The sequence below is a fragment of the Drosophila serrata genome, unplaced genomic scaffold, assembly GCF_035046125.1.
Source record: "Drosophila serrata isolate PLE 108 unplaced genomic scaffold, ASM3504612v1 contig_184, whole genome shotgun sequence".
Taxonomy (NCBI): domain Eukaryota; kingdom Metazoa; phylum Arthropoda; class Insecta; order Diptera; family Drosophilidae; genus Drosophila; species Drosophila serrata.
This window is the reverse complement of record NW_028257082.1, coordinates 712,619-735,743: the sequence shown is the minus strand read 5'-3', so window position 1 is coordinate 735,743 and position 23,125 is coordinate 712,619. Positions and strand designations below refer to the sequence as shown.

General features: G+C 42.9%; 1 protein-coding gene across 48 annotated transcripts in view; it reads left to right on the top strand.

Annotated features, from left to right (window-relative positions):
- Positions 1 to 23,125, top strand: part of SLO2 (slowpoke 2) — a 101,687-nt gene that overhangs the window by 71,209 nt on the left and 7,353 nt on the right. For 27 of the 48 annotated variants that reach the window (XM_086827787.1, XM_086827786.1, XM_086827781.1 and 24 more), the window contains 18 exons: positions 11,951 to 12,030; positions 12,397 to 12,496; positions 12,557 to 12,755; positions 12,821 to 12,895; positions 12,961 to 13,044; positions 13,116 to 13,210; positions 13,271 to 13,454; positions 14,669 to 14,932; positions 15,014 to 15,192; positions 15,392 to 15,532; positions 16,553 to 16,702; positions 16,782 to 17,026; positions 18,196 to 18,537; positions 20,030 to 20,344; positions 20,427 to 20,577; positions 22,451 to 22,556; positions 22,629 to 22,844; positions 22,899 to 23,062. In XM_086827787.1, coding sequence (XP_086683913.1) covers positions 11,951 to 12,030; positions 12,397 to 12,496; positions 12,557 to 12,755; positions 12,821 to 12,895; positions 12,961 to 13,044; positions 13,116 to 13,210; positions 13,271 to 13,454; positions 14,669 to 14,932; positions 15,014 to 15,192; positions 15,392 to 15,532; positions 16,553 to 16,702; positions 16,782 to 17,026; positions 18,196 to 18,537; positions 20,030 to 20,344; positions 20,427 to 20,577; positions 22,451 to 22,556; positions 22,629 to 22,844; positions 22,899 to 23,062 — 3,090 coding nt within the window. Of the gene's footprint in view, positions 1 to 1,392; positions 1,508 to 7,927; positions 8,179 to 11,950; positions 12,031 to 12,396; positions 12,497 to 12,556; positions 12,756 to 12,820; positions 12,896 to 12,960; positions 13,045 to 13,115; positions 13,211 to 13,270; positions 13,455 to 14,668; positions 14,933 to 15,013; positions 15,193 to 15,391; positions 15,533 to 16,552; positions 16,703 to 16,781; positions 17,027 to 18,195; positions 18,538 to 20,029; positions 20,345 to 20,426; positions 20,578 to 21,179; positions 21,720 to 22,399; positions 22,557 to 22,628; positions 22,845 to 22,898; positions 23,063 to 23,125 lie in introns of those variants that run through there. The other 21 variants (XM_086827804.1, XM_086827801.1, XM_086827806.1 and 18 more) reach the window with 5 other exon arrangements.

Genomic DNA, 23,125 nt, shown 5'->3' with positions numbered 1-23,125 from the left:
GACAAACCCTTTCAACAATTTCAACCCACAAACTCTGGGTTCTCCAGAGTTTGGAGTCAAGTTCAATGCATTTATGACTTGGAGGAAATGTTTTGGCTCCTGCCCTTTTAATGGCTGGAAGACAATAAATATAAATGCTGTGTCAGGATCTGAGTCGGGTTCAAGTTTGGAAACTTTAAGGCCAGAGAAAAACTTTCCACTTCTCTCAACTTTAAGGACCGGCAATTGGTCTTTCATATGTGGGAGCAGGACCCTTTCAATCTTATACCACCTGCCCCACCTGCCCGGAACCATTCATTATGATTGATTATTGCGCAAATCCAAGGCGATACAGGGGGATATGTGCCATATACATACATATGTATATGCATTCGACGTCGTCAGCCGCACAAAACGTTTAACAAATGAGAAGACAGACGACGTCCTGACATACAAATGAACTCGTTCGCCATTTCAATCAGTCGTTGGTCGTGGGTCCTTGGCCCTCAGATCGAGCCGCAGCATCCGCATAAATAAATATTTTATGAACTCGGCACTACCGCACCCGTACCCGGATCCGTTTCCAGTTGGGTTAGGCTCGAGTGCGTCGCTCTGCATAACTTAGGGCCGGAATGTTTGTGGCAAGTCTTATCTGCGGCACAAACAAAGGTGGGGCGCCCCGCATCCTTTTTCTCCTTTCAGTTTCATCTGCGGTTAGGTAATTGGTTAAGGTGGCGCTCACAAGATTGACTCGCCCACCAAATGAAACGGTTGCCTTCCAGAATGATTGATGCCCCCGGGCCTGGGGTGCCGGAATAAGCCAGGATGTGGCGGGGCTCCCTAAGGGTAAATTGCTCGGCCGTGCGACCTGAGGGAACTGGATTTATAACAGCCTGCCAACAGGTAGTGTTTGTGTGTGTGGGTGTGTTCCTCAAGGGCCCCGCCACCTGGCCTCAAGGACATCCTAATCCTTACTGATTGCCCAGATTCCTCTCCTACCAATCATGGCGTTTTTCCACCATTTCGCATGCTAATTTGTCAATAGAAAGTTTTAATTGAATTTTGCTTCACATGTTGGCAATTAATTTATGCAGTTTTTCCCGGCTAACAGTAAGGATTTGAATTTCAGTTAACTGGAGGAAAGCTGCTGCAAGTGAAGAAAAGCTTTCTGTTAGCAGTCTGTCCTTGGGCGCTTTTCCAGCTCTCTCTTCGGAGCTTTTCCCGGCTATCTCGCCGCTTTTCCCCGCTCTCTCCAAAGTAGGAAAATGTAAACAATAACGGCTACCGGCTCCGCAGCTGTTTATTTTTGGCGCCCTAGGAACTCACCATAGTGGTGGGTTTCATTGTTTCCGCTTCGCCTTCCGAGCCTGCGCCACTTCCTTTTGCAGAGTCCTCGGCCCTCGGCTCGCCTTTAGTCCTTATCCTAGTGCCGATGCGAGCGTATCCTTGCCTGCCGCACAAACGCCACAATCGCGAGCAAAATTCAAAACGAAACGTTCGAAAAGTAATTTTGAAGCGTATTTAAAAAGTAAAGAAATAGAAATAGAAGAGTGAAAAGTATAAAATACAATTTTTTATAAAAATAATAATCGATAAATCAAAGCTACAAAAAAGAATGTATCTTCAACAATTTAATATTTATATAATTACCAACAACTTGAGCTAAATAACAATTCGAAACAAAAATAATCAAACTTAAAAAACTAAAAAAGTAACAAAATATATTTAAAAAACATCTATAACTTTTTATAAATAAAAGAATTCAAGAAAAACTATTATTTTATAATACAAAAATCTAACCAAAGTAATTTTTTCAAACATATGACTTAAAAATGGAAGAAAGAAGAAAGAACAAAACAAGAAACAATGTGTCTAAGAATACTTCGAAAAATGTTTCTTTTTTGTTAAACACTTGTACTATAAAATCTTAAAAAAAAAACATTAAAAATACTAAATAAAAACCTTTTATCAACGTAAATAATCCAATTAAAATCACCCAAAACAAACAAAGAAGTGTCCCAAATTAGATTCGATTTCCATAAAGTTAAACCGAATTAGGCGTCTTAAAGCCAGACAGTTTTGTAATTAGCCGGGCCAAGACGGCAGCACCTAATCAGACGACACTGGCTGATGGGGATTACTGGGCTCCGGCTGCTCCTGCTCAAGACTGCCAAAACCATGGTAGAGTAGAGTTGAAAATTTGCGGCAATTCAGAGAGGAGTCTTTGCCAGCAAATTGACTTGGCAGACAGGGGCCAAAACATGGATGCGAGTTGCAAAAGTTTTTGACAAACTTTCCACAAGTCGAAATCATTTATGATAACTTGACACGCGCCACATATTGTGGCTCTTGCCCCCCAAGTCGCAGGAGGAGTCTCAGTCAAATGGAGAAGATTAATTGGATTCAATATTAATAATCAAAGGGAAGAAGGAGGAGAATAAGTTGGGGTAGAGTCTTTAATTAACCAGAGGATGGAGATGGAGTCAGAGTTAAAGCTCCTGCTTTGGAACTGGCAGAGAGACCGTGTAATTGAGTTATTTCCCTTGGATTTGTGCCATTTTTAGCATTTTACCATTATTAAATGGCTGCTGCGACAACAAGCTGTTAATGGCATCCCATAAAAATGGCGACGGCGTCCCTCATTTCGTCCTGTGAGTGCGACAGTGTGTGTGTGTGTGTGTGAGCGTTGCCTAAGCGGCGTCATGATTGTTTTAATGGCTACTTGAACGGAAATTAACTGACAGCTGCAGATAAATGAAATACCCACTCAGGGCGAACCGCACAATCTTAAAGCTCCATCAATTCCGATTGACTGCAGTCGGGCATGAAATGCGTAGCGACTTTTCCAACCATTTTCCACCGAATCACACCCACCCACACCCGCATTCCCGTTCGAACTTTTCCAAATATTTGCACTCTGAAATGTCAAATAAGCTAATTTGGCCCATAATTCCCATTTCACACAGAGCCCTCGGTGAATTTTACCCATGTATGATAAACAGAAATGGCAACCAATTTGCTCCGAAAAACAGCAGGAACAACAAATAAGGCAAATGCAAATTGCTTTTCGCAACGTAGAATATGAAAATTATGAAATATGTGCGACATTTCTATTTGCATACATTTGGCCAAGAAATATGGTGGGCGGGAGTGAGGAGGAGGAGGTGGGTAAATAAAGAAAGTGGTCGGGAAGGTAATAAGGAGGAGAAGGGAGCAGGTGCATGGGGAAAATGTTAAACAAAAGTCAATTTTGGGCCAAAGGTGAAAGAAAGCGGTGTTTGCTTCCATAGAAAAGGACTAAGACTAATTGAGAAATTTCTCAGGAATTTGTTAATAAATTATTAACGTCAGCCGAAACTTTTTGTCTCTAATTGGATTTCTGTAGACTTTGTGAAGTTAGTTTGCTTATCAATTATTATTTTTAGTGATAGTTAGGAGCATATAATAAAACAAATTAGTTAAAGAAAACTAATAACTTTTACAAAGTAATTTTAAGCCAAGTAGATACTCAAACTTAGAATAATATTAAGTTACTTATAATATAACAAACAAAAACTTAGTATTTTCTTGTAATTTATGTTATTTTATATAAAAACAACATCTGAAATGGCCAAGAAAAACGAGGCTAATAATGCCTGCTTGCTGCCCTAAGCTCTTTTCTTCAGATTGTTAATATAGTCCCATCAACTCATTCGCTTTCCTATTCACTCTTTTATGACTTCATCTTGGCCCGTAGTTCATCAGGACTCACTTAAGCCTCAGGACTAACTTCACCTTTCGGCCAGCTCGTTTCTTTTAACGCTTTTACTTTTATTGTTTTGGCCTGGCCATCAGCACACACGCATGTACAGACCACAAAAGAGGGATCAACAGAAATGTTAAAAAAAAAAAACAAAAGAGGCAGGGAAGAGGAGTGCAAAAAACAACATGCTAAACGCTTTGTAATACGCTTTTGTTTGGCCCGGGAGCCATTAAGCTGGCCAAGTGATAAATACGCTTTGCGTACTCGAGTTTTTTTGTGAGGTGGCTGCTGCACAGAGAAAAATCTTTAAGAAGTATATAAAATGTAATATAAATATATTAAAACTATATTTTATGTTTATCCCTAAGCTAATTTATATGAACTATAGTTTTCATTAAAGTAATGTACATATAACCTTTTCCATAAATTAATGTCAATTTCTGCTCTGTGTGTGGTCTCGCCTGCCTGAGAAAAGGTCGCGTGCGGTTTTGGCCAAGTTTACAGGAAAATTGATTTATGAACCGAGGGGGCTGCTGGCGCGGTTGTTAGCCTTTTCTTTCTTCTTGGCCAGCAGGGCCTCCGTCGATGGCTTGTTGCATGTAATGACGTCATTAGGGGCAAATTGCCCCCCATTTAACGGCAATCGATTGCTTCCGCACGATTAAATATGCTAAGCCAAAAGGGGAAGCAACAGCCAGCAACAGTTTGTCTGCTCCTCGGTCGTCCTTGCCGCCTTCGGTTAGCTATTTTGTTGTCCTTTCTGCTCCGACATGTCGTGTCCTGCTGGTTGACGCCTCCTTTTTAAACTGTTGCGCATTTTTCTTCTCTTGTCTTGTTTGTTGGCCGACAGCCAAGGCGTGCCGCTGTCTCCGGCCCCATGTCCTTTCTGTACATTTCTTCCTTTGGCTCCATGGTGTCTCTTTCACTTTCCCTTGCCTTCACTCTCGTTCTCGTCCTGCAGGCGCGTGCCAACATTCACTCGTATAGAGGATGAACACGCAATAACAACTGAAATACTTGTGTTCATCAACAAGTTGGGGAATCTATTAAAAGGATATTTACAAAAATGTACCCTAGGTTTTCTTTTTTTTCTGAGGAAATTACTAATTTAGTTCAGAGAGTGCCCTGATGATTAAACTTCCCTTATTACTCTAATTACTTATAATTGTGCTTCTCTAAAGTATTAGCTTTGTAAGAATATAAAAGGTTTTGATTCCCAAAAGTTAATATTCAAGATATTCAAGCAGCAACAAAGTATTTTAAGAAACCCATATACCATAATCATACCCCTTGAATATGATACAGAAATGCCTGGTTATTTTGAAACCGTGAATGACTCGATCGCGTGGGAAATGGCAATATGTTTGTGCCGCCTCTCAAAGGCATTTTGTAAGGCTAATTTGGGCTGATGCGAGTGCAACTTAGGTTTGCTCCGGTGGACCGATGCTTAGAACACATCAAAGTCCTTTCCATTCCCATTCCCTTTCGGTAACCATTCCAGGCCACTGAAATGTGCAGCATTAGAGGAGTGGGCGTGGGTCGGGATACGTTTGATCCCATCATATTTTGTTGGTCGGATTTTCTGTGTGTGTGCAATCAAGATACAAGCCCATTAAAATGCGACCTTCACTCAATTTAAGCGATTCAGACATCAAGTTTATTATGCTGCACATAAAGGCAGGGCATAAACTCCGAGCTGGAATCATAAAAAGCAACGAGCGGGGTCCCTGGGAACTGCCGAAAAAGAGTTCATGAACTGTGACGTCTTTGGACTTCCTTCCGTACGAACAGCGGGCAAACTGCGAGGAGCAAAGGTCACCGGATTACCAATTTCTATTCGCTTCGCTCACCAAAATGAATAAAGATATTTTTGCTATGCAAATGCCAGCAGCATCAGAGACAGACCTAGCGCCCAGCTCCCGAATGGGCCAAACAAAGCCAGGCTGTCTGGACAATGAAACAAAAGCGTGGCTCTCTAGCAAAATATTTAAATTTTATGCAGCCAAATTGATTTGTTTGCGAGCTGCCAGTTCAACGCACCAAGCAGCTACGAGAACGGCTCTATCTCGCAGGACTCCGGCATCCTGGGCGGTCCAAATCATGTGTCGAGTGTTAATGCAAATGTTTGCATACATTTTGGCGGCACACACACACGATTCCCCACATCCGAATGGGAGCATTCCCCCTTTCCTGTCGTCTGTCTGCCGCCAAGGATACCCTGGCTGCCGAGGGTACCAAGACTACTGCTCCGATCCGGGCAATCGATAAACCTAATGAGCTGTGAGACAGACGGGCAGACAGAGCGACACACCAGAGCACACCGTCGTCATTTGTTTTAAAATTAACCCACATGCGGGAACCGAAAATAAACTTGAGAAAGAACACTCAAAGTACTTCCTTGACACACAAGTAAAGGTTGCATTGTTAACATATTAGGAAAGCACATTAGAAATTGCATAGAATTAAACCAAACTGGGCCACCACCATTCATAATAATTCAAGGCTTTGATATTATATGATGATTATGGTCAGTATAAAAATATCCCTAAATGTTTTATTATGGATTTTTACCCAAAAACATCCCCCACAATTGTCGCGACATTTGGTTAATAAAAATTATATATTGTTATGCTTCCAACGAATTTCTAGTTTCGCACCCTTTCTGCTCCGAAATTGGGTCACCTGGGGTCCCCCTGAGACCCACACCGTTTCGGGTCTCGTCCATAAAAAGGTGTTAACCACAGGACAGGCCAATTACTGTAATTGCCCGGCCCACGAAAAAGCGCCACATCACAGAGGCATTACCAGCAGATACTTGGCCGCCAACAGGGCGTATACTTGATGCGAGCGACATACGCGGCACGCATGAGATTTCCAACTAAAGCACTTCGATTAATCACATCGAAAGTCTAAATAATTCAAAGGAAACCTTTGTCATTGTCTTTTGTAATTCTCATTGCCATGCAAATTGCATTCAAAGACGGAATAAATAAATAAAAACTGCATTAAAGAGAGCGAGCAGCTTGAGAAAGCGAGAAGTGAATCAATCAGTGCAATGTTGAAACTGTAAGTGTCCTGGCTAAAGTTCAAAGTTCACAGATAAATGTAAAAGAGGGAAAAGTCTTTCTCACAGATTTCTCTAAGGTTTTTCTTAGATTTCTCTTGGATTTTTTAATTGAAGTCCTTGGAAAACCCGAAAGCCATAAAGCGAAGCAGCAGATGGCTTAAGGGCAGTCCTCGAGTAATTTAAATTACAGATTCCAAGGGGATGGGGAGAAGCAAGCTTAAATACAGACACCAAATCAAATCCTTTGAATGGGATATGGACCGCAGAGTGTCCTTGAGTTCATCATTTATCAATGTGTCACTTAGCGAGACTTCTCAGGTCACGTCTAATGATTTGGCTTCTGTGTCTGTCAGCGAAAGTCAAAGGCAATAAATTTCATAGACTCTTTTTTTTGTTGGTGGGGCCAAGTGAAGGAATTGTGTGTCCTTGGTTTCTGTTAACTTCCGTAACGACACTTTAACGAATCTCGTACACCGCAGCGAACATGAATTTGCAATTAAAAAGCAATCAAAATGAATAAAATGGCTGCCAAAGCTGCGTGCTTCTTAAATATTGTATGAATTTACAATTGAATACTGGATTAACAATTGAAAATGGGGTGGAGAAGGAAGTATTATTCCAGTCAATTCATGCGTTTTAATTAATTGCGCAAATGGAAAAGGAAAGTTGAAAATAATGTAAAGCCATGCATGGGAGGTTGTAAAAATAGTAGCAAATAACAATAAAAGTGTTAAAAAAAAAACAAAAATAACAACAGGGCTTAATGACAAAATGAGGAAACGCTGCTGGTTTATCTTTGACCCACCTCCTTCCACCCATCACTTTTCAAGGCTATGGCCGTTAGGGCAATAAATTTATTAAATGGCCAAAGAACACACAACAACACCCACATGGGCAGCAACAAAAAAAATATAAAGAAAGGAAAAAATCATGTTAAACAAGCTATAAATAAGTGTGTGTGTGCCAGTGTTCTGTTCGCCCATGTATCCTGTCCTCAATTGAGTGTTCAAACAACAAAATTAATTGCCCGGCCTGGGCAATCAATTTTGATTAAAGTTGAGTTGAAGCGCGGCGACCAGAGTTGTCCAAGTGTTTTGGAATTAAAGTGCACTATATCTTCAACTATATATTCCCAAAAGGCATCCCGGTACAGTGACGGCTTTAAGAGTCAATCAATACATACATATCAGTGAAACCCTCCGGTTGTCGGTGATCGAAAATGCAACGCAATTTGACAGAGTGATCGGAGCGACGTGAAATTAATTAAAGTGCTGCGTGTCGCGTCGCGGTTCGAGCCAATGGATCATCTATTATGCAATATGGCGGGCAATAGTCGCAATTCGTCCTACAATTGTCTCTCCTCGTGGGACTCCTACGATCGAATACCCAGGTAAGCACCGAGCATCGCGGACATCGCGCATACGCCCCGTGTGTCCTAACTCAATTGGAAATTCGATTTGAGCGGCGTGATTGCCATTAACAGGTCAAAGTGGCAGCCAGGCGTCGATTCATAATCGAATCAGAGTCTCAACTAAAAGCTTATACACACACAATCAAGAAGTTAGGTGGTGTAGGAGGGGCTCATTCCTGGGGAATTTTCCCCATTAGTATTTCATTAGTATTTCTGTAAGTTTGAATAGGTGGAAATTAGGGCCGGAAGTGCTTGATGCAAAATGCATTCCTCTCACGAGTAATTTCAGGAATTCCGTCCTTACTTTCAGTTGTCATTTGCACAGACATAAATAAGTGAATATCCCGGAAAGCTCTTGTCGTTTTACGAGAAGCAATCAATGCAGCTTCCTTAATGGATACTTCAGTGGGGATATGACGAAATGCCGCCTCATCAGCGCGGCAATAAACATGCATGGAGCCGAGAACAAAACAAGGGAGGTCCCTTAGTCCTGGGATGCAATCTGTGGGTACCTGAGACCACGCATGGCCTGAATGATGTCCTTTTGTCCGCCTTTGTGATCCCTAGCCAATGGGCCATTGTGTAGACGGCAATTCAGCCGAAAAATAAGACACAAGAAAACCTTTTGCTTTCGCTTTCACCGGCCTTGTTATGTTAGGCATTTTCCCAGAGCTCCTTTGTGGCCTTTGATTTGCCGGGCTTCGCTGCCGTTCCTTTCGAGCGCAATTTCATCAAGGAGTTGTAATCAAATCTCGACACGAAGAAGACAGAAACCTGAGCCCACCACGCACACGAAATTAAATCAAATTTTCCTTAAAAAGCGCCAAATCAAAAATCAATAAAGGTAAAACAATCTAAGCACATCCCGCCGCGGGCTGCCCATTTGCCCATTTTAGTGAGCTTTAAACTCAATATCTCTGGATAATCAAATGATGGCAAAACAAAAACACATTAACGTGCAATTTGTCGTTAGCTCAGCTCGGCTTGGCTCACTCTCTTTCACGGCAAAGAAAAATAGAAGCCAGGCCAGGACCAGGACCATGAGGACCAAGAGGCGACTCAATTTAAGTCCAAGTCCAAGTTGGGGGTTACTTTAAAAGTTCATAACTTGACGGGTAGAGCTCAAAACTTCACATAGGCAAATTTGTGAGTTCCTGCGGGTATAAATCCAATTATTTGCGGTTGCAAAGTTCATATTAAAGATGTAAATAATATTATTATAATACATACAAGGGGAGGTTAACTTTAATTTATGAAAAATGGAGTTATTTAAAGTAGATTCTATGTACGAATTTGATAACTTTTTGGGTACATTTAAATGAGAATAATTTAAGGCTCAAAAGAAATAGAAGAAATCTTTACCAAGACAGCTTTAATTGAATATATTTATAACTTCAGGCCAAAGTTTGAAAACTTTTAATTGCGCCATATTCAATTTCAAATCTTAAGCCAACTTTTCTGGTCAGTTTTCACCTAGACAATTATTTCAGTTAGAAAAGTTTGTAAATTAAATATGTATAAAAATGCAAAAAAAGAAATTCACTTAACCTTATCTTAATTTAGATGATAAAGGTGAAATTTTCAAAGTCGTAAAAAAGAGCTTCACTTAATTACAATACAACAAAAGCATTAATTTTCTTAATTTTAGTTTTATTATTGATGGTATTATAATTTTAGTCAGATGCGTGCAAATCAGTAAAAGAGTCATTTCTTTGCTGCAGCGTTTTCACAATTATTTTCCTTTATGGAAATATTTGCATTCAAACGAAATGCAAATAATTCATAGTTTTGATTGCATATGTGTGAGTTTATATTTGAGGAATCAAATGGGATTTATTTTATTTGCTTGCCACTAAAGACTTAAAGCTATGAAAAGTGGCGCACAAGTGACAAGTGATTGCTGACCCGTTCTCCGGCGGGTCTTGGCCAGAAGTTATAGCCAGCTGGCCGGCGATTGTGCCGCGTTCAATGGCCGCCAGAAAAAAAGAGAGGGGAATGAACGCTCCGCCGGGGAGCAAACCGCAGAGCAGGGCAGGGCAAGATATCCTTCGAGGGCAGGTCAGAGTTGATTGTATGGTGCTTTTTGGTTGCTATTTTTCTTGCTTCTGGCTTCTGGCCGGGCCATAACTGATTGGTCACTTGCCACAATGTGTGCGCTATGGTTTGGGCCACGCTCGTTAATTTCGCCACGCACTAGCACTGGCAGTCATCGTCCTTGGTCCTGGAATGGCCCCCAAGGTGCCATTTCTGGTGCCGGGAGCCACTTGAACTATTCGTTCGGTTTCTTAACCTTGACATGAATATTCAGAGTGGCCAAGTACACCCTAAATGAGCTGGGACAGAAGGCGAGAACAAAGGCTAAAAAGGTGGCCAGCAGTTAATTGAATCTCGCTCGAGTTTCCTTTGTCTGCACTTTAAGCCACCCTTTTAATTACTAAAGCCCATGCAGTCAGGCAGCCAGGCAACCAGGCAACGGGTGTCTTGTGCAGTCAAGTGTCCTCTTGGCTGACCCGCAAATGTTTTCTCGCCACTTTGAATATTCAGACACTGAGACTCTTAATGCAATACACGAGCAGAGCATAAAAAATATTCAGCTTTAGACACTGACACACACGAGTAAGCTTCGCATTTTGTTGCTCATACGCCATGTGTGCTGGTGCTTGAATTGTAAAACTCTTTCCCCACTTAAGGCAGCTCTGTTGCAGCTGCAGCCAAGTATGAATAAGTTCGGAAAGGCATATTGCCTAGGAGTCAGTAGTCGAGCATAACTTACCCTGGAAAGACTGTAGCTTCTATAGTATAATGATAAAAGTGTGAGTATTTCCTTTGATCTAGTTAAGGAGCACATCAATACGATTGCCTTCCTGCAGACTATCTTTGATGGAAACTTATTCACGCCGCTTTATCACAGGGCAACTGGCAGACGCCCTTCGTCCTTGAAAGGCTGTGGGTGGAGCCTAAGCAGTCACGTGTGTGCCGGGTTCCTTGTTGCCCTATTTTCCCTCATCCCTTTTTCCAATTTTCCACCCCACATTTCTTTGGTACTTCCAGGATACTTAGCTGCACGCACTAACCACTTACACATGAAGGAAATCCTTAAAATATATATAAAATGGAAATATAATGGGCTCAAGTTACCCTTGATTTGGGTATGCTTATATTGAAAGACAAAAACTCTTATAAAAATAGTGAAACTCCTTTATTAAGCTTACTTAAAATACTTACAAAGAAAGGTAATCTTATTTATAATTCCTTTTTGCTTTGAATACTTAATAAAATCTCTTCATATACTCTCCCTAATTAGGGTGGTATTTGTAGAGATTAAATTGTGTATCTTGCAGGTTAATCTCTGCATACTTCTCATACTATTGTTATTATTATTACAAAATAAGTCTAAAGTAAATTTGCAAAGTACATGTTGGTTGCTGTACAAGTCCTTTATCCTTTCCATTATCATTTATTAATATGGTTTTCCTTATCTCATCACCATTCACTTTATTTAACATAGTTCTATGAATTTCTCTCAGTACCTTGGTACGGCTCCTGCGTAAAGGACCTGCATCCAGCTGCGTCACTTAATGTGATAAGTAAGCGCATCAATTGTCAAGTGCAACGAGCACGAGAACAAGAAGGGAAATTCGATTGGCGGGAATAAAAGCTTGCCGGCGAAGAAGGGTTCTTATCGGAGGGGCTTTGTTCGACAAGTCAATTTAGGAGCTCAATCATCCTCCGTTCCCTCTTCTCGTTGCAGAGTTCGTGTGGAGTACTATGTGAACGAAAACACATTCAAAGAAAGACTGCAACTCTATTTCATTAAGAATCAGCGTTCAAGTAAGTATTGTCTTTGCATTAACTGAAATATTCAGCTTAACTACAACAATCAACAAGGTGGCATTTAATTGAATTTGATTAGTGACGGGGACGGAAGGAAATACACATCGAACCCACAGAGACAGACGGACAAACGAATGACATTACAAAGGCGAATTCGATAATCTTGAGTAAATATTGATTTGGAAACGAAATAATTGAACAGGTAAACACAGGTCTCGGTCTCGTCTTGGGAGGCTATATGGGGAGGGTTAACAACAAACATTTGTAGACATTGTAATTCACTCAACTGACCCAAATTCCTAAGCTTTTCCTCCCCATTCTATACATATATACATATAATACATATTTGCTATCCCTAAAAAGGCTTGCGCATACGAATCGCCGATTTATTCCTTAAGTTACTGTCGTGTGTTCTCTACATAATACGTGTGATATTGGATATAAATCCAACATTTATAACATGGTAAGTTCGAAGAGAATAGGTCTCCAATGATTGATTGATTGATTGAATCGTTATTCACAGCTATGGCTGCGAAGTGGGCAATAAAACGGAGTTCATCCTTTCGCGCAAGTTGACGGAGGAGGAGTTCCAGGAGAACCCCATCATCAATTGGGACGGCATACTCTGGGTGAATCGGCCGACAGTGCTCTGGGTCCTGCAGCTCCTCCTCGCCATGGTGTCGTTAACGCAATCCTTGGTTCTGACATATCTAGGCTATAAGGTGAGAAACTAGATCTTAAGTAGATCTCTGGAACTTTGACTTTAATGTATATTTCTTACTTGCAGGGAAACATCTGGCAGCAGATACTTTCATTTCACTTTATACTAGAATTAGTAACGACAATACCCTTTGCACTAACGGTTAGTTATAGCTAGTATTTATAGGTCAGATCAGATTACTTTAATCTTTAATCCTTTAAATTCAGATCGTTCATCCTCCGCTGCGCAATTTATTTATTCCTATTTTCCTCAATTGCTGGCTGGCCAAGCGATCGCTGGAGAATATGTTTGTGAGTTGGCTTTAATAATATATCTTTTGCAGAGATTTAATCAGTTGTTTTCTATGGCTTTTCCCCTAAAGAATGACCTTCATCGCGCCATGCAAAAGTCCCAGTCGGCGCTCTCCCAGCAATTGACCATACTCTCAGCCACTTTGCTGTGTCTAGTATTTACCAGGTAAGACCTCAACGCTCCATTTAAATGCTTCCAAACCGAATTTCCTTGTATTCTCTTTAGCGTCTGTGGCATTCAGCACTTCCAGCGGGCTGGACATCGACATTTAAACCTCTTTCAGAGCACTTACTATGTGGTTGTGACCTTCTCCACAGTGGGTTACGGTGACTTGGTGCCGGATATCTGGCCCTCGCAGCTCTACATGGTCATCATGATTTGTGTCGCCCTCATTGTGCTGCCCACGCAGGTAAGTCCTGGGATCTAATTTATGTGGGATCGGATTGGGATACTGCGTATCCATTGCCAAATAGTTCCGTTTGAAAGCCATTTTATGGCCGGTCAAAGAAGCCACATCAAATATTTATGCTCCATGAGCCAGGACACAATCCTTATCCTTATCCTCATCCATCATCTGCATCTGTGTGCGCAGATGGAAGGACTTTGGCCATCAATCGATATTAATAAATGTGAGGGGGGAGTGATGCTGTCGATGGGAATCGTTCCCTCGCTGTCTGTCCGTGACCCCGCCTCTTCTTCTCCGTCTGAGTGACTGACTGCCATGTTCAACAATTTGCAAACAATTGTTTTATCAACAAAAACAAACGCAGAACAAGAACGGGGAGCGGAAGGAAGAGTAAGGATTCCATCGAGGAATACAAGCTAGAAAAAATCAAGACATTGGAATTACGATGAGGGTATACCCTGCGATGATGGATAGGTTTAGGGATTATCAAAGCCACATAAATATGATGACAGGATCGTTGATAATCAGTTGAAATCGTACTCAAAAATCATACAAATCTAGAATAACAAAAAGAGTTATTTTAATCAGAGTTTAGCCAAACCTAAGACTTTTAATATAGATAAAGCAATTTGTATACACTGAGAATGTGAAATGCCTTTACATACAAGAGATTGTGATAAATGGAAGCAATAAAAGTACTTTGTCCAGCACATTATCCCTTGATAGCATCCCATTCAGAAAGAGCATTAGAAATATGAGTGACCGTTGCTGGCCGTTTCGCCAAATAGCAAACAACAAGAGCATCCATCAAAACAGTTTTTATACCTTTTCCCTGGACATGCGACTAGTTTTGGAAACGGGAGGAGAAGGACTTTTGTTCTGCCAGCACTAAAAGCTCGTAGTGCATGTCAATATGCTGCAGAATTTATGATCCATGGACGTCGGCTTTCCAACGAAATAAAAAAAAAACTGTATAAAGTTGCAAGCGTTTTGATCAAAATGTTGCCACGAAAACAAAAAATCCCACGCACTTTAATTGAATTGATTTCAAGCCCTGGAATTGAATTAAACAGGATAAAGGTCATTTCCATTATATATGTATATATAGGGGTCACTCTTGTTAGTCAGGCATTTAATATGTTTAGAAGAAATGTTCTGCTGTAGACTTTCCATCGATATTTAATGGCTTTATTATTTATGATGACATGCATTCATAGTTTGAACAACTGGCCTTCACGTGGATGGAGCGACAGAAACTGGGCGGCAGCTATAGCTCCCATCGCGCCCAGAGTGAGAAGCATGTGGTGGTGTGCTCCACCACACTCCATGCGGACACCATCATGGACTTCCTCAACGAGTTCTACGCCCACCCGCTGCTGCAGGACTTCTATGTGGTTCTCCTCAGTCCCATGGAGCTGGACACAACGATGCGGATGATCCTGCAGGTGCCCATCTGGGCGCAGCGTGTCATCTACATTCAGGTGAGACTTGGGTCTAATCTGGCTTGGTTACCGTGAGTAACGGCCAATGTGGGGGATTCCCACGCGGCATTGCCATTGCAGGGCTCCTGTCTGAAGGATGGGGACTTGGCACGCGCCCGGATGAACGAGGCGGAGGCGTGCTTCATTCTGGCGGCCAGGAACTATGCAGACAAGACGGCCGCCGACGAGCACACCATCCTACGCTCCTGGGCCGTCAAGGACTTTGCGCCGAATGTGCCGCAGTATGTGCAGATTTTCAGGTGGGTGGTTGCCAGGCTCCTTCTACTCCTACCCTATATACATACACTTTTTGTTCTGCCCTAAATAATTTCGATTTCTTCTGCTATTTGCAAATGCCAATCGCGATGCGACGCAACGACCCATCGACGCATCGAAATGAAATGCCACGAATCGAACATCCTGCGGAAATTCCATTTCCCATTTCCCCTCATTCTGCAGGCCGGAACACAAGCTGCATGTGAAGTTCGCGGAGCACGTGGTCTGCGAGGACGAGTTCAAGTACGCCCTGCTGGCCAACAATTGCACCTGTCCCGGCGCCAGCACACTGGTCACCCTGCTGCTCCACACCTCCCGCGGCCAGTACGTAACTACACTTTCCTATCCACTTACCCACGTATCTTTGTATCCTCGCTGGCCGGTCAACTGTTAACTCTTAACTGTTATCCTGGCCCGGTACACACATGCAAAAAGTTCTCTATCCGTTGTGCGTCATCGGCTCGCTTGGATGCGTCACGTCATCACCGGCGGAGGAGCTAGCCGCTTGATTGCTCATTCAGACTTTTTCCTGCGGCCTTTATGTATATGTTTTTTTTTGTGGAGGCAGCTAATTTGGCTTAGCTTTAGGTGGGCGAGTGGGTAACTGCATAAGCCGGGCTGGGAGAGCCGCAATTCGTTTACAAAGGGGAACTCCCCCACAATAAAATGGGAAAAGTTGGCCACAACATTTAAGTCAATTCCAGTTCATTTTAGCTGAAACATTTTAGCTTTTCCATTAAAATAATAGTTACAGTTTATTATGACAAGTTGGATTTCAATTTTCCATCATTTTAATGAGTTCTAAGGGGTAAAAATAGACAAGAGTTGGTGCGAATTCCAAAGGGTCTTCAAATTTTATTACACTTCCCCTGGAAATAAAATTCACTCTTAACTCAAACTAAAGGGTTTAACATCGTCATTTTAGATTCACCTTTTAAGCGGTTAAGAGCTTCTAAAGACTGAAAGTAAATTAAAAATTAATGAGTTTACTTCAAACGACAGGATTAGTTTCCTACTTTTTGCCCCCTCCTGCATTCTCACATGCAACTTCCGATGACAGTTTTAATTAAACGGATACTGTGACATGCCAAAGGTAAACAGGAAATTGTACCTGGCCCTCGGCAAGTGTGAAGATTAGATGAAAGTTGAAAGGTAGCAAGAAGATGTTGTGGTAACCTTCAATTAAATGCGGCTTTTAGTTTCTGTGAGCCGTGAAAGGGCACGTTAATCAGATGTCAACGAACACTAATTAGGTCACAAAATGAGCCGTGACTCATGCATTTCTCATGACTTGAACCGCGAAATTAAAGCCACTTTTCTCTCTATCTGTGTGTGTGTCTGCAGGGAGGGCCAGCAGAGTCCGGAGGAGTGGCACCGCCTGTATGGCAAGTGTTCCGGCAATGAGATCTACCACATTGTCCTGGGCGACAGCCGCTTCTTCGGGGAGTACGAGGGCAAGAGCTTCACCTACGCCAGCTTCCATTCACATCGGAAGTGAGTATTAAGCTTGATGGGATTCTGTCCGGAATTTGGGTTAAAATACATACGAAATGAAACTCGATGTCCTTCGCAGATATGGCGTGGCCCTGGTGGGCGTGCGTCCGGCGGAGCTGCCGGAATTCTACGAGGATACCATTCTGCTGAACCCCGGGCCCAGGCACATTATGAAAAAGGATGACACGTGCTATTATATGAGCATCACCAAGGAGGAGAATTCCGCATTTGTCGTTAATCAAAATCAAACATCGGATCCGGCGGCAGCTGCCAAGGAGGGAGGTGGATCCACCTCCGCCTCCGCTCATCCAGCGGCTGCAACTGGTGGGTAGACCCTTCTCCATATCCTTTCCATAACTAAGCGAGTGTGTGAGTGTGTGTGTGAGTGAGGTCCGAGCGTTTAAGGATGGATGGAACTACTTACTATATAAAACCCGTTTACATACGAACATAAATATGATATCTATATACATATAAATTATGAGCTTTCCTTATTTAGCAACAAGTTCTTGCTCTATCTCTCTCTCTCTCTCTCTCTCGCTCTCTTATTCTATTTATCCGATTTTCCTTATTTTTGAGGCTGAGTTAAAAGTTTTCCTTTGTCGATTTCCCTCCAGTTTTCCCCCCCTTAGTTTTCAGTTGGTTTGGTTTCGTCTGAATGAAACGAAAACGCTTTCAGTGTGTCTGCCTCGAATTAACGTTAATCACAGTATCCGCCTGGCCCGATTTGATTTCTTGTGTTTTTCTGTGAAACTTTCTCTTCCACCCGAAATCAATTTGTTTGTGTTTCATTTTGTTAATTAATGTTTCCTGCGAGGGAGTAACTTAACCGCTTTATTATCTTTAGCTGTCCTTAAAATAAATTGCAACAACTATATAACAAATATGAAAACATTTACCAGAAGTCCAAGAACACGCTTCTAGTGTCCCAAAGGGAATGTCCTTTAGACCGGAACTTAGTTTCGTTTTAGATTAATGTAGACTAGGGATATTTTCCTTGGCCTTAGACCACACTTGGGGTTTATTACATTACATTAGGTTAGCTTACGTCTATAACCCCACAAACACATACACATAGTTACAACATTACACCAATCCCACACTTCATATGACTGACTTCCGTTTCCGTTTGTGATTAGGCATAAATACGATTCTGTATGCCTTTCAAATTGCGTGAAATTTCACAAATTGATTTTGATTTTTAAAATTTATTAAAATGCAGGAGAATAATATGATTGAAAGAGATCAGTACTAAGGAGCCTTAAGGACAGTAGCCTGTCTGGCCAAGTAAATGTATCTAATCATTTCCAAATTTCAATAAAAACATTATCAATCGAAATTCGACGAAACTGACTTGATTAGGGTGACTCTTGACATAAGTTTACAACAAAATAATTAACAATTACTTACAATATCGTTTAATGTTAATGTATGTTTGAATGTTGCAAATATAAAAATAACGAAACATCATCATTCAACTAACGACAATACAGCAATTCCAACAACAACAACAACTCCAATAACAACAACAACAAGTCCAATTAAAACAACAATACAAGCAACAACAATTAGCACAACCTTCACATCATCAACATTACTATCAGCATCAACAACAACAGCAACAATAAATGCAACATTAAATGCAGCAGCAGCCGCACCACCACCAGTGCCGTCTGTTTGTGTGCGTGTGCCCCACAGTCCCAGTTACGATAGTGGTGGTGGCACCACCGCCGGCACCACCCACTTGCAACCGTATCCGTATCCGAAATCGTATCCGCAATCGCATCCGCCAATGCAAACACCAGACAGTGGCGAGTTTGCATCACTATTTGTGCGTGAGTGTGACACCAGAAATACCAAATACCAAATACTAAAAACCCCCCCAAAAAAAAACATAAAAACCACTCCACCACCAAGTCAAGAGAAACCCCATCTTTTGAGAAAAAATGAAGCAAAACACACATATTACTTTCGCCTTTTGTCTTTTAACATGTTCTTTCACTTTTTCACTTCACACACAAGAAAATATACAAAAAAAACCAACTCAGCTCACATATCCAAGCTATATCTCTCGCTGTCCCGATTTTCAAGCTTGAGCTGACTTTATATCAAAAATATAAAATACCCCACGTATTTCGCATTCTTCACCGCTACCCATGTCAAGAGACACACACATTTCCGCTGCCATCAAAAAGCGTTTCTGCATTCCTGTTTCTTACACTCAGAGACACAAATGCATACTACATATATAATTCAAATACTAAACCTAGGGTGGACCATTTTCTATTACAAAATCAGACTAATAAATATATCTGAAGTAATAAATTGAGACTAACACTATCAGTACTACTATTAAATCCTTAATGATATTCTATTCTCTCCTACAAAAATACGTTGATTTAAGGGAAGAGAGATTTTAAAAAAGATCATAGAAAACATTTGATTGACTCTTTGTACATATAAAACTATTGGCTAACATCTGGTACATATTATAGTCTTCATTCAATTTTAAACATAACTGAGGTCCACCCTTAAAAAACCACACCTATCCTAGACTCTGACATATCCTTTTCCCCCGCTTTTTCACTACGCAAAACTATTTTCGGTGTTTGCTTCATTTTTCACTTGGCTTCTTTTTTTCACACGTTTCGTAGTTGTCTTTGCTCAAACATCACTTTTTCACTTTCTCAACTTCCGTTCTTCTTGTTGTCCTTCTTGACAGTCCTTGCACTCTCTTCTGTTTCCGTTTCCGTTTGCGTTTGTGTGTGTGCGCATGTGTCTTGGATGTCTTGATGGTATTTCTATAACAATGTAAATAATATTCCCGCCACACGCAACAATTCGTGTAAATTAGCTGCGTAGAAATAGTTTATAGTTAAGCTTGTTTTGTGCGCTTAAATTAAGCCATGTCCCACGCCCCCGCTCCACCCCTCACCCCCTTGCTGCCCCCGTAATTAAGTAACCAAAAACTATTGCCAAAGGCAGGGAAAGACAACATTTTGGCAAAGTTGCAGCTTAATCACTTTGCCGAAAGTTTCCCGGCCAGTGCAATCTTGTCGAGGACTTTTAACGAGTTGTTTTCCCCAGGTTTGCCCTGTAGATTTTCCGCTCAACTCTGCCCACCTGTTCCCACCTGCCTTCACTGCGCCTTTTCCGCTCGCTCGCTCTTTCTCTGTCTCTCTGTCTCTTATAGTCACCTTTTTTCGCTCAGCTGAAATTAGTGGACCTTTTATCCTGTAAAGCAAGCGCCAAAGTAGTTGTAATTAGAATGGATATTGATCGACAAGTTAACGCGGACTAACTGCACTCTCCGCTCTCCCCATCCAGCCGGCGATAATCCAACGGCTGTGATAATCTCGGACTCCCGCCAGAACCTCAGGGACACGACGGTGACCCAGACGGCGGCGACAACGACGACGATAACCACAACAACCCTGCCGCCGCCACCCCAGGCAATGGGATCCCCGAGCATGGCCGGTGGATCGGGTGGAGGTGCAGGAGGTGGCCTTGGGGTGGGTCATGGCATGGGCACCTCGCTGAGCATCACGCCAGCCACACTGACCACAACGGGTAATCACCTGGACGTGCCCTTTGCCAACAACCCGAACCTGCTCAGTCCGGATGTGCTCAACCAGCGGAGGGGTAAGTGAGCTCAGTTTCTTACCAGTTAATCTATAAGGTGGTTAGTGATGGATGATATGATATATAAATCCTTCCTCTCTAGGTAGCAGACGTCCTTCGATCCTTCCCGTGCCAGACATGTTCACCTCATCCTCATTCAGCATCGCGGGCAACGACGATGGCGAAGAGGGCGACGAGAGTGATGATGAAATTGATGACGAGATGCCTTGGCGTTCTCCATCGGAAAAGATTGCGTGAGTATCGCCCATCTGAGCCTACTTAATGTTCCCCTTTTGTCACTATTCCGAGGCACCGATTCCCACCACTCTCCCCTAAAAAGTGTAGTGTCTCTATCTATATATAGTTTAGTCCTCAGCCCGATTGTAACACGTATGTGTATCACTAACTGTAACTTCTTAGCGACCTATTTTCCATAAGAAACTAATCTCGACCCGAATCTGTGTATATAGACCATCCAAGTCTGATTTCAGCAATCCGAGGGGATCACTTAAGTGCTTTATATAAAATATAGATATTATTTGATTCCCTTAGCTAAGTTTCACACTATTAAATTACATTCATGTTCATGTGTTTTAAGATAGCTTAACTTACTAGCTTCTATCTTTCTCTGATTTGTCCGAGAACAAAGATAATATATGCTGCGTATAAGCATTCTTTTTATGAATCTTTGCTCGATCTCTGAGGATTGCTGAATTCAAACTGAATGTAAAAAATGTATATGTTGTATTTAAGCACTAGAGTCCCCTCCACCTAGACCCTACTTACTACTTACATATATAACCACCACCCTCTCTGAACACATCAAACCTAACGAGAATCGACCACTTCGCCTCAGCTGCTTGGGCGGGCACTTTCCCCAATCGCGCACCTATTCGCTCATCATGAGCTCCTCGGAGGATTCGAATCAGCACAGTTGCAGCTTCTGCCATGCCACTGTTGCCACATCCGCTTCCGCTGCCGGTTCTGCTGCTGCTGCTGCTGCTGCTGCTCCTAACCCTACTCCATATGCTGGAGACTCCACTGGTGATTCCATTGACTTAGCAGAGGAGTATCTGCCGCAGTTGCGCAGGCGCGTCATGAAGAAGAGCTTTAGCTGCGACAGTGAATGCCGCAGTGTGCCCGGAATGGGCATGGGAACGGGCATGGGCATGGGTCTGGGCCTGGGTGGAGGAGCCTTGGCCAGGTTAGCGGCTCGCAGGCGGCAATTGCAGCGTTGCTGCTCCTGCAGTTGCTCCACCACAACCACTACGACAGCAGCAGCAGTGGCAGCAGCAGAAGGATCAGGAGCAGGAGCAGGGGCTACGGCATTCACGTCGAGCAGTTCCGTAGAGACGCGTCGGCCGGTGCGTCCTGTGTGGGTCGCCGACTACTCCTGGTAAGTCTGACGAGGGGAGCGGAAAAACGCGCCACGCCATTCTGCGGACACATGCCATTTGTTGAAGAGTTCTTGTCGTTGTTACTCGTTCCTTCGTTCCTTGGTTCCTTGTTGATGTTGTTGCTTTTGTTTGCCTGCCGCAGGACATCTTTTAATGACGCCGCCGTTTACCTTGGACCAACGGAGCAGCAACTTGAGATTCGTTACTGTTCCGTTGCTGTGATTGCTGTTGCGTTGACGTTGCCCTGGGTCTCCTCATCTCATCTGCATTTGCTTCTGCTTTCGCCTTGCCTTGCCTTGCCATGCCTTGCCTTGCCTTTGTTTTGCTTTCGGCTTCAATTGTGCATTCATTTCCAGAGTCCGCTCCCGGGGAGCGGCCAAAAGTTCGCCCTCATCCGCAGTGGTTGTCAGGAGAAGAAGGACAGGAAATCACACTTTCAGTTCAGCCATTTGTTAATTCGTAGTGAATGTTTTGGAAATGCCAGTAGTTTGCATTCTTCTCCCTTGAAACTCAATCTCCTTTCTCGTACCTCGTAGCTGATTCGTTTGAATCGTTTGAATCGTGTCCCAGCACACACCTAGCTTGCCACCCTCGCACCCTCACAGAGCAGCTATCCCGCCCATCTGCTCTCCGCCATCCGCTGTCCTCATCCTCATCCACATCCTGCTCCCGCCCCTAGCCCCAATGGGAAGAGGAGTCGTGGCTAAACCAAATCTGTCTGCAATTCCAGCATTGTCAAGGGCTTTCCACCCGTGTCGCCCTTCATCGGCGTGAGCCCCACGCTCTGCTACCTGCTCAAGGAGAAGAAGCCTCTGTGCTGCCTCCAGCTGGCTCAGGTGAGAGATGTCACCGGTAGTTCTGCTGGCCATTCCATTTCATTGGGAAACACCATCACACCTCATTTATAGGTCTGCGAGCACTGCAGCTATCGGAATGCCAAGGAGTATCAGTGGCAGAACAAGACCATCATCCTGGCAGCGGACTATGCCTCCAATGGGATCTACAACTTCATCATACCGCTGAGAGCTCACTTCAGGTCGAAGACTTCACTGAATCCCATCATCTTGCTGCTAGAGCGCAGGCCGGACGTGGCCTTCCTGGATGCCCTTTCCTACTTTCCATTGGTAATTTAAGACTCTCTCTTTTTATGACTAACACTTAATAATCCTTTGGACTAGGTATACTGGATGCTGGGATCGATAGACTGCCTGGACGATCTGCTGAGGGCTGGCATCACGCTGGCCGAGAGCGTGGTGGTGGTCAACAAAGAGCTCTCCAACTCAGCCGAGGAGGACTCCCTCTCCGACTGCAACACCATTGTGGCCGTGCAGAACATGTTCAAGTGAGTGCGAGTGTGATTTATGTGCTGGAATTTCCACGGCATTCTGATGATTCCTCTCTCTGC